The sequence below is a fragment of the Lupinus angustifolius genome, chromosome LG01 (genome assembly GCF_001865875.1).
Source record: "Lupinus angustifolius cultivar Tanjil chromosome LG01, LupAngTanjil_v1.0, whole genome shotgun sequence".
NCBI lineage: Eukaryota > Viridiplantae > Streptophyta > Magnoliopsida > Fabales > Fabaceae > Lupinus > Lupinus angustifolius.
The window spans coordinates 34,994,882-35,011,351 of NC_032009.1; the positions used below are offsets into that span (position 1 = coordinate 34,994,882).

Genomic DNA, 16,470 nt, shown 5'->3' on the forward strand with positions numbered 1-16,470 from the left:
AGATATTTATTATTTTATAAATATAATTGATTGTCTCTATTTTTGGAATGTTTATCCTAAATATCTAGTACTTTACTATATATATAATATGATAATTCACTCATATATAATAAAAATCACAATTAATATAATAATATTTTTAGTGGAATATGTTACTTTTATATTAGTAAAATATGTTATTTTTATTTTATTAGAATATGTTATTTTAACTTAAATTATGGTGTGATATTATAAGGTCTCAAGTAACTTATTAACTGCGTTAAATATTACATGTTATTGATTCAAGTACCCCTACCTTTTCATGGATGGACTAAGAACAAATAAATGTTTAAACATACTTCTTCCCTTACTTTCCCCCCTAATAATTTTAGTTCCCACACCTTTTTCTACTAAACAAAAAGCAAGTTACTCATGCATTCGCACGAGACAATATTTTTTTGCCGCATGGCTAATAATAAATCACATGCATTTACATGGTTAAAAATGCATATGTTAGTACTACATTTGTATTGTTAAGAATACACATGTTATTCGTGTGTTCGTATGGTTAAAATCACACATGTTAATCGTACATTTGCATAGTTAAGAATACACATATTACATGTGCATTTGCATTGTTAAAAACACACATATTATTCGTACATTTGTATGGTTAAGAACACATGTTACTTGTGTATTCGTATGGTTAAAAAATGCAGGTTATCTGCACATTTGTATCATTAAGAACACATGTTCCTCGTGCATTTGCATGGTTAAAAATACGTATATTACTCATACATTCGTATTGTTAAGAACGTGTTATTCGTGCGTTCACATGGTCGAAACATGTTCAAACACATAAGAAAAATAAATGACAATTCCAATTTTGAGAATTGTAAAAAGAACAAACAAATCTATAAAATAATAAGATCAATGGAAAATGTACAAAAAATCAATGAAAAATAAAACTAGATATACAGAATAAAAACATATCTACAACATAAACAAAAAAACAATAAAAATGCACTTTAAGGAATAAATCAATAAAATAAACAATAAAATCATTGAAAATACACTTTAAAGAAAAATGTTGGAAGATAAAGAGAAAAATAATAACGAAGAGAGATAATAATAATGAAATAATAAAATGAAACCAAAAAGAATAAAAATACAAAGACACCATATGTGAAAAAGAATTCAAATAGAAATTAATATGAGAGATAACACATCTCCTATTTCATAATATGTGTCACTTCATATGTTATGAGTTGTAATTGGTCAGAAAAATATTTAATAATTATTTTTAAATTTAATACATTTTTCAACCAATAACAATTCATGACACATGAAGTAATACATATTGTAAAACATAAGATATGTTCCAAATATAAAAATGTACATATGAGAGAGAATGAACAATTTAAGAGAAAATATATTAATAGATATACATTTTTATTAGATTTACACATGTACATTTATTATTGATACGTAGAGGTTGTGGACTTTTAGTTTGACTTTTACTGAAGAAATATTTTGGGCGGGAAAAAATAATATGAGAGATTAATATTTGTTAAAAAGTAGCTTTTTTTCTCATATGGTAATAGATGGTAATGTTTTTGTCAAAAAGGTTGAAGAATCAAACATATATAATGTCGAAATTTTCAATGTTGTAGTAAAAAAATATTAAGCATCACAAAAAGTTGAAGTAAAGTTGCAGTGGTATTCTGCTTCCCAAGCATTACGAATCTGAAGTAATAGAGGAGGAGTATTGTTTGGTTTTTACAATATCAATATCTCATTCATTATTAATTTACAATATTTTTGTTTAAAAGTCAATAATAGTTAATATATGAATGATAGAGATTTGTTAATAGTATAAAAAATACTTTCACTTTTATAGTATACATTTTAAATCCTTCTTTCATATTTACCTTGATCTCTGAACCTTTTAAATTTTAATTATGTCATTCATGCTTATGAGGTTATTTTCCATTTAAATACTGTATTTGATCACAACAAGCTAAGTGGCTGAACTTCTGGTTTTATTGAAGTTGAAGTTTTGCTATTTGAAAATCAATTATGTTTAGATTTATTAAGTGTGAAGTCACATTGGATATGTGGGGAGGAATGAAAGAGTTTATAAGAAGGAAAGACCATGAAATTAATATCTTACTATTTTGGTTCAAGACGTGTTGTTTCAATTGTGATTTTCATACCAAACTCATTTTTGTAGTATGATATATTACATCAAGTTTAATTATACTCGCTCTGGCTCGGAGGAGAAATTGAAAAGAAAAAAAAAATGTTGCTGAGAGAATAAGTATACCGATGCTCATTTATGAATTCTGAATATGAGTTTAAAAAATTACACAATAGCAAATTACAATAATACACCTACAAGTCGTTGGTCTAGTGACGCAAGACTATGCTAAATTCTCAAAGGAACCAAAATCAAGGTTTGATTCCTAGGATACACACATTAAAAGAGATTAATTAATTCATTATATGACGAGGGAATACCTGATAGTAACAAAAAAATTGGGATGATACACAGGCAATTAACAAATTTGATGAAAAGCACTTTTGTAGGCTAGAAGAGGCAAAACCATAGAAAGCTACAACTTAGGATGTGAAGAAGTACTTGCCACCAGTCTCAAGTGTTGCTGAGATGGAGGTTGGTTCCAATAAAAACACCATGAAACATAACTTACACCAGGGCTAGGAGCTGAACTTTCAACTGCAATAACCCTCCCATAATCATCAGCTAAATCAGCCATATTATGAAGCAATCTTTCAGAATCAAAACTTGTTCCATCACCTACCCATGTTTTTCTATCTTTCCATAATAACCAAACAATGGTAGCAAACAAAATGCCATCTTTATCTTTAACCTCATCACCCTTATCAATGTTTTCAGAATTAACAATGGACCAAGGTTGCTGAAGAAAAGTTACCATCCAATCCCATAAAGGGTAAGAGAAAAAGCTATGTTGGTGTTGTGGAGCTACAAGATGAATCCACACACTTGTGGCTCGAGGGCATGCACGTAATATATGAAGTAGTGTCTCCTTTGAATGGCAAAAGGGACATGATGATGGTGATGCAGAATCTGAAATGTTATGAGTATTTGTTGGGAGTTTGTTATTCAATACAAGACATAGAAAGATCTTGCACCTTTGTGGAATTTGCAAGCGCCAAAGCCATCTCCATTGGTTACTATTAGGCATAGGATTTGTTTGTTTATGGTGAGAATATTGAAGAAAACTTAGAATATTGTTTGTTGTGTGTATATACAAGAATGCAAAGAAGTGGTCAAGGTTGGAACCAACTTCTCAATAAAAGCCTCCTTTCATTGTGGAAAACTGGGAATAACAATGCTAATATAATCATGACATGTGTTGTTAGTACTTACTCCTAGGGGTTGGCAACACGATATTTTGGTGGCTTTGTTTCCCATTCATAATTTGTCATGCATATAATTGGGCTGCCTTAAGTTTATAGCGAAATTTAAAATTAGATTTGATTAATGTTTAGAGGAGTTAAGGGAGAAGTCTTAATGGACTTAATTAATTTCATGCTCGTTCAAATATAGTAATGTATAGTTTTGGTATAGATATTTGTTTGGGTGGAACAAAGTAACAAACTATTTACCAATACAATTTCATTTTTAGACTATGTTTTTACACTTTTGCTAGTTATTTATGTTAGAAATTTATAATTTCTAATTAAGGTGTGCATCATATATTTGATACAATGATATCAGTTATTTATTTCGGGGTTACATTATAAGTCATCAGGTTAACCTATAGGGGATAATGAGAACCTTATAAGTTAATACATAAGGAAGGTTATGGTTTTCAATACACATTTCGTATTTCAAATTATATATTCATAATAATAAATGATTTGAAAGACTATGTGTGAATACATTATATTTAATGGAGTTTAGATACCAATTCAAATTCAAAAGTTAGGTAAGTTGATATTTAGGATTGATATAACCTTTGAGTTTAAGATTGAATCTATGTTAAAAATATATCAAATAACATTTATGGTCGGTTATGAGAAAAATCCAATCAAACCCATACTCACTAGTAGTTACTCCCATGCCTATGTTCCAATACACTGGTGTCAACAGATTGGCACAATGCATTTGTTTCACAATAGAATATGACATTTGCTATTCCTTCAACCCATCATATTTGAAGACCAATAAAATCTTAGTCATTGCATCTTATTTCAATGTTTAATTAAAAGCTAAATGCTTTGACATCTCTATAAGTTGACTATGACCATTTAATAACTTTGGCTATTGGTCACGCATTTATACAAGAAATATATGAAGATTTCACTCAATGTGTGATAACAGCAAGAAAATCTAGTGTTAGAAGTTACTTGGGAGTTACTTTACTTGCAGCACAAGACTCTTATCCGATGACAGAGTAAAGTTTCAACTTTTAACTAAGGACAAAATGGTTAAATATTCGCCATTGATTTGGAATAAACTCATTCAATTTAAATCATTAATACATTACAAATAGTGGAAATTTGATTGAGACTATTAGTCATAGACCATGTAATAATTTCTCATATAAACTAAATTTCCAAATACAAATTGCATTGGCATTAAGGTCAAACAACAGTTGGCAAATGGTCTTGTAAAACCAAACCAATAGATATCACTGATAATACTCATGCATACAGAACTTAAAAGTACCAACCTTAAAGGAGTATTGGGGATTGAGGGTGATGATTTGGAGGTGCAGAAGTAACTTGGTTCCTATAAGAGCATCAATGTGGAACAAAGCACGATGCCAAGCTTTGACAATGGCATATATCTGATTTGTGAAAGGTGGTCCAGCAACAGAAGATGTAAAGAATAACTAGAAACTATCAGAACAGAGTCCTTCTGCACCGCACCACCCTTGATGAAGGACTAAAGCATTTTCGTTTTTCAGAAACTCAATCATATGTATGCATTAGTCAAAAGAGCTTTGCTAATACTGCCAATACAATTCTTAAATAAAATAGTAACCAAATTCATGGAATGATACATAATTTTTGGAAGGATGTTTATTTACAAACGGCAGAATAAGCAAATAATAAATTTTGCTGCCTTCTCCAACCTTCGGAGATAGAGTGAAACGTTAAGGCCTTAAGCTTAAAAGAACAATTAATAACACAGTTAAGAGGTATAAGAAAACCATATAGATGTTGGCTAAAGATCGTTAGCATGCTCCCTAAAAACAGAATATATGGTAACAAATATCTGAAATGAAGAAAAGAAAAAGAGAGATGGGGAAGCAAGAAGTATTGTCAAAATGCAATCACCGCAAATGCAAAAGCGAGAACCCATAAACATCACTGCAAATGAGCGAAAATCAGAAATGAGTATGTTTGATTACACACACAGAAGTGGACGCATAGCCATATAAAGACACAATTTGATATAACCATTATCAATTATTGGATTATGAATTTCTATACCACCTTATGTATTCACATACCAACATGAGTATTCTACATCAAGTGCACCATAAGATCAAATGAGAAACAAATCAATTCCATGGTGCTCAAAACTGATAAACACCCTACAGTCCTACACCAACTAGACCTATGAAAAAATAGACATTTCAATATAAAGTACAGACTATGCAGATAAACAAAAGGAGAGACCACAAGTAGTGAAAACAGATATTCTCTTAAGACCTTTCGATCAAGCTAAACGAACGAACCAAGCGAAGAGTGAGGCTGCCACCAGTCACCTTTGCCTCTGTCTTAACGGGTTCACACTCATAGGGCTTCCTACACCCAGGACAGCGACCATCCTCCTCAAGGATCCTCTTGTGGCAAAAGAGACAAAGCCGAAACCCACACAGGCAAGGCAAAAAACTTGAGTCTGTCAAATCAAGATCCTCGCAGCATATTGGACATGAACATGACATTGTAGGACGAGTCCAGGGAGACCCTCCTCCACAATACCGATCTGGGTTCGGCATACTGAGCTGCTTAGACAAATTGGGCAAGCTCCGAGGGCGAAAGGCATCATCAGCCCTCCAAGCTCGGGTATTTCCAGATGCCCAAGGAACCAATCTAGCACTCTCTAGTTTTGAATTCGTCGCCCCTGAACTCGACCCATCACGCGAACCCGTTTGCACAATAGGTGAAATGGGCGAATCAGGACAAGGGTTTTGATGCTGCTGATTTTCATTGGCTGCTAAAGCATCTGCCACAGCCTCCCAATCATCCAAGCATTCTTCTTCTTCTTCATTTTCTTCTGTGATATCACCGGAGCAGCAACCTGCACTGCTAGAACTACTGCTTCTGCTGCTGCTACTTCCGGTAAAATTTATCCCAAAAACATTACTTGTGGGACTAAATGTGAGTGATTCCCAATCACTGTCTTGATGAATCATCGATCCATTGTCCTCTTGGCCTCTACCCCGCTTTATCTCCAATTTCTCCAGCAAGTCTTTGCTGTGTTTCCCAGAATGCGGTGGTGGTGGCAGCACGTGGCTGTCATTGTCCTCTCCATCCTTGCACCCCATATTCTTCACTGGACCTGATATAAACCCGGTAATCCAAAATACATAGAGAAAAATTTCAGAACAAATATAAATCAATTGATACATTGGGTATGCACATTGAAAGAAAAATAATACAATACAGTATAACAAACAAACACACACACACACATATATATATAATACCTTGAGATAGCCACTGCTCACGACGCGCATCAACCTTATTCTGCTTTAATTTAGAGGACCAATTTATCTGAAATCAACAAGGATTAGTACCAATAGATAAGAACATAACAAAAAGCATTGAAATTAAAATTGTACCTTTTTCTTCTTGCCCAGGTTTTTAGCGTTTGTGGCAGAAGGAATTGGAGTAGTGGTGGTGATTGAATCAGAATCCATGTATGAAATGATGGACTTGAATTCAAATAATATGGAGATTCAGAAAAACCCTAGTTTGTGAAGGAGGATAGAAAATTCTAGAGAAAGAAGAATCTTTGATCCTTTCGCCTTTTCTAACAGAAGAGGAGAAGGGTCCAGTGTTTTTATACACACCACAATTACTGATTCGCCCTCTCTTTTCTCAAATTTATAAGCAAATAGAATTTGTTGGTATTACGGAATATTTTTTTTTTTTTGTAAGAAATTAATTTGTTTCGATAATGTGGTTATTGCACTTAAGAATTGAATGTTTAATCTTAGAAATCCAATGAGACCTTACACAGTTAGATGCAAAATTTTCCTTTTCCGATGGAGATGTATGGATTTATGGGTCTATGTGTCTATATAAATCCTGATCATGTTAGTGGATTAACGAAAATGTGCAAAAGCTCTATTTGTCTATGTCATTCTATTAGGATGTAAATTAAGATCCATATTTTAAGGTGAGTCCAAAAATTTATGAATTTTGTATACTCTAACATTTATCATTCATATTTATTACTGTGTACTTTTCAAAAAAGTAATACAAATAAATATTAGATAATATAATGAGGGCATATAAATTTTTATAGTAATGGTACATAAATTTTTCACTCTTGTAAAAATTGTTATAAAAAAATAATTAAACAAATATAAATTAATAAGTGTTGGTTCAAGTGATATATGTTTGATTCTCATTTAGCAATGTCTCGGGTTCGAGTCTTGTGAATTGAAAAATATCTGCTGAGAGAGTTAACCTCACATACTTGTGGATTTTCATTAGCGTACTAAATGACCACAACCATAACTATCTTATGGTAAATTGTTACACTCTTTTATTGTAGTTGTGATAAAAATTCATTAGTACACATACATGATAGATGTTGGATTAATGATATCGATGTCCAAATTAAACTAAGCCCTTAATCGTTAATCCTGTCTGATTTTATTAGATATTGATAGTGTTTGCAAAATAAGTTATTGATTAATTTGGTAACTGTGAATATACTAATACATTTTTAGAAAAGAATTAGTTTCTTACTTAAAAGAGTAAAGGATATAATTAGTAAAAAAAAAACAAATTTCTCCTTAATTAACGATGAAATAAATGCACAATTAATTTCTCAGGAGCTCATAGACATGCTATACTATAAAAATGATTCATTGTCAATCATATTAAAAAATTCATGTTCGATTAACACCTTTAACATGAAAAGCACCTTTACAAAATTTAAGCAATAAAAAGAAGAGCATAATTTTGATACACCTTTAACATGAAAACCAAATATAAATCATAATAGTTGTTATATACTATATGCATCATGTATTTGTGTATTTATTTCAAGCACGTGATTATTAAAACATAGAAGTGTGAAACTGTGAATGACATTAGTATATGTTGCTAAAAGGGATGATGCACTTGTATCAATAATCATAAAAGAAAAGTACTTCATTGTTTTTTTGGGTACAAAAGCACTTCACTTTTATTGTGAAACAACCCTAATTAGTCATGAGAAAAATAACTGCTAGGAGCCTGTGTAGTAAAATTTTCAACAACTTTAGTGTGAGCATGGTAACTTTTGAATGATAATGCGATGGCCTCTTAACTTGAAACCTAAAACTCATGTTATAGTTTTATACATGAACATATTATAATTTTGTGTCACTCCATATGTCAGGAGTTATGATTAGTTAAAAAATATTTAATAATTATAATTTTAACTTAAATAATTTTTTTCCAACCAATCGAAGTCGATTGTATATAGAATGATATAAAAAGTGAGACAACAAATTTGGTGTATTTATACACAATCATCACTCATCACCCATGATTGATTATTATCCCCAGCAATACATAAATGTTCTTTATCTTCATTGTCTCACAATAATTTCCCTTCAGTGTGTCTCTTTATACTTTTGTGGGCAATCTTCAATTGTTTGGTGGTACTAGGTAGTTGTACCACTTAGTTAGCATTAAATGAAATAAAAAACAACAAGATGTTGATCCAGTGTAAGGTTTTATTAGATTCTCATAATAATTAAAATGTCATAAGTTTAATTCTAAGATTCAAACCTTATTGTGAGTAATATCCATATATTTCGATAATGATTAGTTTCTTACTCATCGAATCGAATGAGAGAATATCTTAATAGCAAAAAAAATAAAAAAAGAAACTTATAGGTGGATGAATTTAGAAAGAGGATAGAGTATTTTTGGTGAGTAAATATCAGAAAAAGTGTTGACATCATATATTACTCAAACTAATTTTAAATATTATATATGATATAATAATAAATAATTGGGGGTTGAAAAAACTTCACACCAATGGTTTCATGGGAATCAACTCATGTGCTAAGAATGAGATTTCTTTACCACTAAATCAGCTATTACCTATCATGCCTTTAACTTCACAACTGAATTTTGAATAGTTGTTATTATATAACTTGTATATTATCAATAAAATGAAATACCGTGTTTTATGATAACTAAGAATTTATATTGAATAAAATAACATATAATGCTTTAGAAGAAAAATAAATAAATGAGTCAAAGTTATATTCTTTTCAATTTAGGAATAAAGAAGGGAAGGCCTTTAGCCTAGTTGATCGTTAACAAATAAAAATAAAGAAGTGGACTTAAATTCTTAATTAAGTATGAAATAAAAATAACTATATATATATATTTTTAGAAGATTGAAACTTAAACTTTTCTTGATAACCAAAAAATCAAACTTCTATTTATTTTACACCTTCCGTTAAGAACCAACTTTCATACTACTTTATCTTATAATAATAAATGATGAGAAATTCTATTATTAATTTGATAATATTCAACCAACCAACTAGAACAACATTAATAATTCCCATTTATGTCTTATTCACTTATTTAGAAATCATAAATAAGCACCATGAAAGCAAACCCAGCCAAGACTTCCTAACCATCTATGAAGCATACATAACTCTTTTTCTATCAGTGTATGAAATTTGTTCCATATGTGTTCAATATCAATATTCATTCACACTTATTCCAAAATATTAAAGATTCGATTTTTTAGATTAACATTTATCGAAACTAACCGGAAAGGTGCTTAACAGCCATTTTCTCAAACTTCCTAACCACTCTCCATACCTGCTCATATAACCACCAACCCTATCATTCCAATCCTTGAGACAAAATATACACAACCAAAAAGCAAACCGATCACCGGAGCTCCGGCGATGTTACGGGTAATTACACCTTGTCCGCCACCACGATCCTAAAAACTCAACCACTGTAACCGAAGTCTCCGGCACCATCCAAATCACAATGTCGTCACCAACGCAGAAGAACATAAAGCAAAAGGTTCTCACGTGCCTTACCAAGCTCTCCGACCGTGACACTCACTCTCTCGCCGTCGCAGAACTCGAATCAATCGCCCGGAACCTCGACCGGACCACGCTTTCGGCATTCCTTTCATGCATAATCTCCACCGATTCCTCCGACAAATCGCTAGTTCGCAAGCAATGTGTGATCCTGTTAGGGTTTCTTGCCGAAACGCACGGTAACGCGCTCTCTCCTTACCTCTCCAAAATCCTCACCGCCGTAATTCGCCGCCTCCGCGACAAGGACTCGTCGGTCCGAACCGCATGCATCAATTCAGTTTCTGCATTGTCGCGTCACGTCACCAAGCAACATTTCTCCACGTTCCTGAAACCGTTAACAGATGCGCTGTTCACGGAACAGGATCAGAATTCGCAGATTGGCACGGCTCTTTGTTTAGCTTCAGCTATTGACGGAGCTCCGGATCCGGACCTGGTTATATTGGCGAAGCTGTTGCCAAGGTTCGAGAAATTTCTGAAGCGCGACGCGTTTAAGGCGAAGTCGGCGGTTATGACGCTGATCGGAAGCGTCGTTGATGTCGGTGGCGCGTCGAATCACACAATTTTGAAGAGGTTGATTCCTTGCTTGGTGGAGTCATTGAGCAGCGGCGATTGGGCGACTAGGAAAGCTGCTGCAGAAGCGTTGGCGGGGATAGCAAACATGGAGGGGAACAACTTGTCGGAATTCAAGGCTGAATGCTTGAAAGTTTTCGAGAATCGACGATTCGATAAGGTTTGGCAGTGAAAACATTTTTCCGATTTATTTATTATTTAATTCAAATTCTAAATTGTTGTTTATTTTTGTAGTTTGAACGTTCAAAGTGAAATTGAGAGTTTGAGTGTTGTTTGGTTTAGGTAAAGGTAGTTCGAGAAGTTATGAATCAAATGTTGGAAGCGTGGAAGCAGATTCCTGATGTATCGGATGAATTTTCGCCACCTCCTCAATCACAATCTTCTTCAGAAGGTTTCTAATTTTGTCTATATTCTCTTTGTTTTATTTTACCATCCAGAATCTGAGAATAGAAATACGGTTTGTGTTCTGTTTACTGTATGTGTTTTTGATTCAGACAATGCGAATGACGAGCGCAATCCCCTGGACTGTCAAAATTCATGTAATCCTTGTTCAGTAACGGCGAAATTACGGAAGAAGTCCACTCCTGTTAGAAGATTCAGTCTACCTGATTGCTCTTCTGCTAGCAATGTTAAGAATACAAGTGCTTTAAGTACTAACAAGAGAATGAGTTTAGATGTTCCACGAAAATTAAACTCAAAGAATTGGGATGTTCAAATTGCTGTTTCTAATGATCCCTCTGCAGCCATGGCTGATCTTGGGGATCTTCAAGAGACAAATGGATCTCTTTTAGAAAGAAGCAAAAAGAATAAAAGCAGACTTTCAAAGCCAGAAATGAGACATGCTCTATTCAATAAAAATCCCGACGACAAAATACAGAAGTCTGGTGGGTCCAAAACTGGATCTCGTGTGGTTCCATATCATGAAGAGAGTCAAAACTCAGTCCCTGTTAGTAACGTCAGTAAAGATCTCATACAGAATGACAAAGAGAGTGATAATTTATCTTCGATCCGCAACCAGTTACATCAAATTGAGAAGCAGCAGTCAAGTCTACTTGATCTTCTGCAGGTTTGTTCACAGTGCTTATTTGTGGAGGGAAGGTTGATTAATAATGCAATTGTGTTTATTTAAGCTTCCATTCCTCTCTTATATGTACATGTAGTATGAGTGGCAATCCCTTATGATGAATATACCCAACATGCCCCTCCATTTGTTACAGAAATTTATGGGAAGCTCACAATGTGGAATGCAGTCTTTAGAGACTCGTGTACATGGCCTTGAGTTGGCGTTGGATGAGATCTCTCATGATTTGGCTATATCAAGTGGAAGGATGGCTAATTACGATGTACCTAGCAATGCATGTTGCTTGTTACCTGGAGCAGAACTCTTGAGATCCAGGTTCCGGAGGAAAACACAGGGTCCATATTCATCCTCCCGGTTCTCTAAATCTGGCGGCACCCGGTCACTTGCTGCCATGCACTACAAAGCTGACAGGAATGCTGAAACTAGATTGGCAAACCACAGACTCAGGCTTGATGGCGGCTTCATCACTAATCCGCTGGCAGACATTCATACTAGTGCAATGGATTTTGCAAGACCAGAGCCACTTTAAAAAGCAGGTTGGCATTCTAATTGCCTCTAGACTAAGCATTTTTCAGGCACTTTACCCTTGCATGCTTGAGATTTCTAGGTTAATTATTTACATCATATAATGTAAGTCTGACTTGTATGCAATTTTGTCCTCCGTATTTCTTTGACAGATGTGCTGCACAATCTAGACTGCGAATACATTCTTTTGATTCTCAATCAGCTTCAATGAAAGATCCCTAGATCTGGAAAGTGTGACTGTGATTTAATCAGAATATATAAATCTACCTTCCACATACCCCACCAGGTGAGAACCTCGTGCATTGGACCGTCCTTTATATAAATCGGTTGTCTACTCGAAAATACACCATGCTGTGTTGACCAGAAAAGCAATACTTCATTTGTTTACATTCTACATCTTAGTCAATCCTCCCTATTTCTACTCAATTCCAAAAATAATGTCAATGATTGCATGCTTATGGACAAGAACAGAATATTGGAGTGAGTTCTCGGCTAAATTCAAAGCTATTTTAAAAGAGGGCGAATCTGTATTAATTTATTTGTTATATGATTAACTAATGCGTTGTATTCCACTTATATTAAAGTGGTTCTCTAACATGGATAAAATGCTGCTATTTTGTTACGTAAGGTTATTTAAGATTCTCATGTCAGTCATGTGAACAGATTGTGTTGTATATGAATGATCAAGAACTGCGAATTCAAACAATGATAAGAAATTAAGAATTCACCTTCAAATAAAGGGTTGGAAAAGTAATACGTATGAGCTCACTTACTTACTTTTCACTTCTGACTAATTTAAGGGGCCAATGGGTTTCCAAGTTTTTAGTTTGTAAGCAAGTGCTGAGTCCCTACCTTTCAATTTAAGTAACTATCCTTTAACTTTATGCATCTTAAAAAATGGAGATAACATATTTCCTTAATTACAATTAATGGTTTAACATGTGTCTTATTTTTTATATTATATTTTAAAATGAAAACCTCTAAAGAAAAATGGATTAAGACACAATCAATAAAGTTAAGAGATAAGTTATCTAATAGTATAAAATAAAGTAACTCCTCATATGGATAAGGATCTACTGTCCCAAACCATTTCTCAAACAAATCATATTATGTCACGTCACTTAAAAAAAATTAAATATTTATAATATTATCAATTTTGTTTCATTGTAATGGGTTAGAGACATGATTAGAGACAAGGCTGAGGACAATAGATTCTCATATTTCTCATACCAAGAGATAACTTATATCTTTAACTCTATTGATTGACATATGTTATATTTTTTTTCTTTTATACTATATTTTAATATGAAAATTCTAAAGAAAAATGAAATAATGCATGTCAAACAATCAACGGAATTATGGAATAAGATAGTCATCTTTTATTTTTTTTGATGGTGGTAAAAATGTTTCTCAGCTTTCTAAACTTCTCTCATGAGGTTATGGATGGAGATATTCGTGTATCCACAATGGTATCTCAAACTAATAAAAATGCATCATTAATTGGAAAAAGTTATAAAAAAGTAAATCAATATTTTATATTATTTTGTGGAATACTATTTTAATATGAACATGTACACTGCAACTTTTTTGGGACATAGGATCCCATAAGGTTACTTTAGGATTCGAATTTCAGCCTATGACATTACATAAATATTTGGAAAATTTACTCAGTTGGTGTGGGTCGACTGTCAAATTATGAAAATTGTGTAACTTTTATAAAAATTATAGATGTAGTGTATTTTCTGGGTACTCGTAACTTTCATTCACGACTTTATAGGAACTCATATATCTAGATAACAACAATACAAATTATGAGTTTAGGCTGATGTAAAATGGTTGGGGTGGAGGACTATATATTTTATGTTATGTAAACATAACAAAGAGAAGAATATTGAAACAGTAATCCTAATTCTCTAATAATATATAGTGGTAGCCGCTCTCAACACTCCCGGGGACGTAGGCACAATTGGCCGAACCTCGTTACCAAATCTCTTGTGTTATTCTCTTGTCTCTGTACTATTTAATTGTTCGCTTATTCTCAACATATTGTTGTATAACAATGTAAAACTTGTTTATAATAAAGGTTCATTAAATTAAACTCCTAGGTAAAGGTTTTGGAAAGAGAGAAAAAAACTAAAACAACAAATTCACAGGAGAGCTTGTCAAAAGAGACCGTGTTTATTTTCTCAAACAAATATTGGGTAATATAAGTGTCTACATCCAAAAGCAGATGCCTTAATGTTTTCAGGCATATATAAGTGAAATAACAAGTAAATAAATAGTAATCTATAAAAGATGTTCATCTACCTTTTGATGTTGAGCAAGTTATTAAGACTCACGATGAATCATTTAATTATTGGCCAATGAAGTTGAAGATTTGAAGAAAGTAGCTCACATTATATTTCTACACAATAGGATTTGAAATTTAACAGGTTGATCAAGGAGCTTGCTCATCAGCTTCTTGCTTGTCAAGTTTCTGCACACAAAACAAAGAAAAAGACCAAACATTAATAAGTGAAGAGATCTCAGTTGAAGGAAATTTGATAGTTAAATGGCATCATCCTAAGTTCCTAACTAAACCCAATATATTAATTCACCACAGACTTTAAGGGTGTGTTTGGGACAACCGGATGAAAAGCTAGCTGAAAGCTAAAACACTAATTGAAGCCTGAAAAATCATGAGCTAAAAAAGCTAACACTAATTGAAGCCTGAAAATCATGAGCTAAAAGCTAAAACACTACTTGAAGTATGAAAATCATGAGCTAAAACCTTATGGCTAACAAACTAGCTGATTAAATTAGAAGTCTAAGGTAAAATAAGCTGTGATCAACAAGCTCAAGAGGGTAAAATGATGTAAAAGAGGCTTAAAAGCCATAACTTGTCAATCATAAGTGATACATGTTTCATTTGGCTCATCAAATTAAGGGCTTTTTTTTTATATAAAAAAAGCTCTCTAGCCAAACAAGATTACTAACTTATATTTGAAGAAAAAAGGTAATTGGCGGACTTATAAGCCACTCAAGAATGTTGCGAATCACGTCAAACATATACTGTGACCATTGCAAGTATTTTTAAAAGAACACATCCAGAGCAAATAAACTATGGCAGACTTGACATAGAATCAAGATTTAAACTAAAACAATAATTACACAACTCCATTTCGAGGATTCGATATTTTTCATTTGGTGCTACCAAGGGTATCCCCTCACGGGAGCACATGTGTTTGTCTCACACTTTGTGTGCCACTCCATGTGACAGTGATTGGTCAGAAAAATACCTAATTAAATTTTAACTTAAATATATTTTTTCTGACCAAACTCATGGCACATGGAGTGACACAAAGTGTGGGACAGCAGATGTGTAGCCTCCCCTCACCCATCTAGTGGGTAATTAACTAATCTCTTTCAGGATGCATGAACTGATGCTCCTAGGATGGAACCCTTCACTTTTTGGTCTTTCCGTGGATCTAGATGAAGCTTATATCACTAGACCAACACTTTGGCAGTGATAACACAATTGTATCGATATAGTCTATTAAAAATTGAAGAGTCAACAAAAAAGGAACAAATAAGAAGAAGTAATATTAGAACTGCAGAAACAAAGAAGATATCGAACCCTAAATTGATTATGAAGATAATAAATAATAAGAATATAAATGGAAATAATGAAAGAATGAAGAGAGAGAGAGAGAGTAGAGACAGATTGAGCGTTGTGCCAAGCCAGGCCGGTGTAAACGTTGACGGAGAAAGTGGCGGTTAGGTAAATGGTGGCGGCGCCGAGCGTCGCTGTGAATGCCTTAAACGCATAATCCCCAACCTTACTCGCTATCCCCATATCGAATAATCTCTTTCTCTAAAACCCTAATTTCAATTGCAGATCCTTTTTCCCCACCTCTTGCTTCAATTTAAATATTATAAATCTAGATTCGTAAACTTATTCTCTTACAATTTTTTTACAAATAGTTATGTGAAAAAAAAAACATGTTAAGTAACCCTAACATGTTACTTTTC

The 16,470-nt window shown here is 33.2% G+C and overlaps 2 protein-coding genes across 3 annotated transcripts; one reads left to right on the forward strand and one right to left on the reverse strand.

Annotated features, from left to right (window-relative positions):
• On the reverse strand, positions 5,382-7,043 carry LOC109362800. The gene is made up of 3 exons (XM_019608822.1): positions 6,825-7,043; positions 6,690-6,756; positions 5,382-6,541 (listed from the first exon to the last, which is right to left on the reverse strand). The coding sequence occupies exons 1-3, from the start codon at positions 6,900-6,902 to the stop codon at positions 5,682-5,684; spliced, it is 1,005 nt and encodes a 334-aa protein (XP_019464367.1). The 5' UTR covers positions 6,903-7,043; the 3' UTR covers positions 5,382-5,681.
• On the forward strand, positions 10,024-12,966 carry LOC109362781 (microtubule-associated protein TORTIFOLIA1-like). 2 transcript variants are annotated; one of them, XM_019608806.1, is made up of 5 exons: positions 10,024-11,013; positions 11,136-11,244; positions 11,348-11,919; positions 12,071-12,470; positions 12,612-12,966. In XM_019608806.1, the coding sequence occupies exons 1-4, from the start codon at positions 10,228-10,230 to the stop codon at positions 12,461-12,463; spliced, it is 1,860 nt and encodes a 619-aa protein (XP_019464351.1). In that variant the 5' UTR covers positions 10,024-10,227; the 3' UTR covers positions 12,464-12,470; positions 12,612-12,966. The 2 variants fall into 2 exon arrangements, with proteins under 2 accessions (XP_019464351.1, XP_019464357.1); XM_019608812.1 differs by having other exon boundaries at positions 12,071-12,469; positions 12,597-12,966.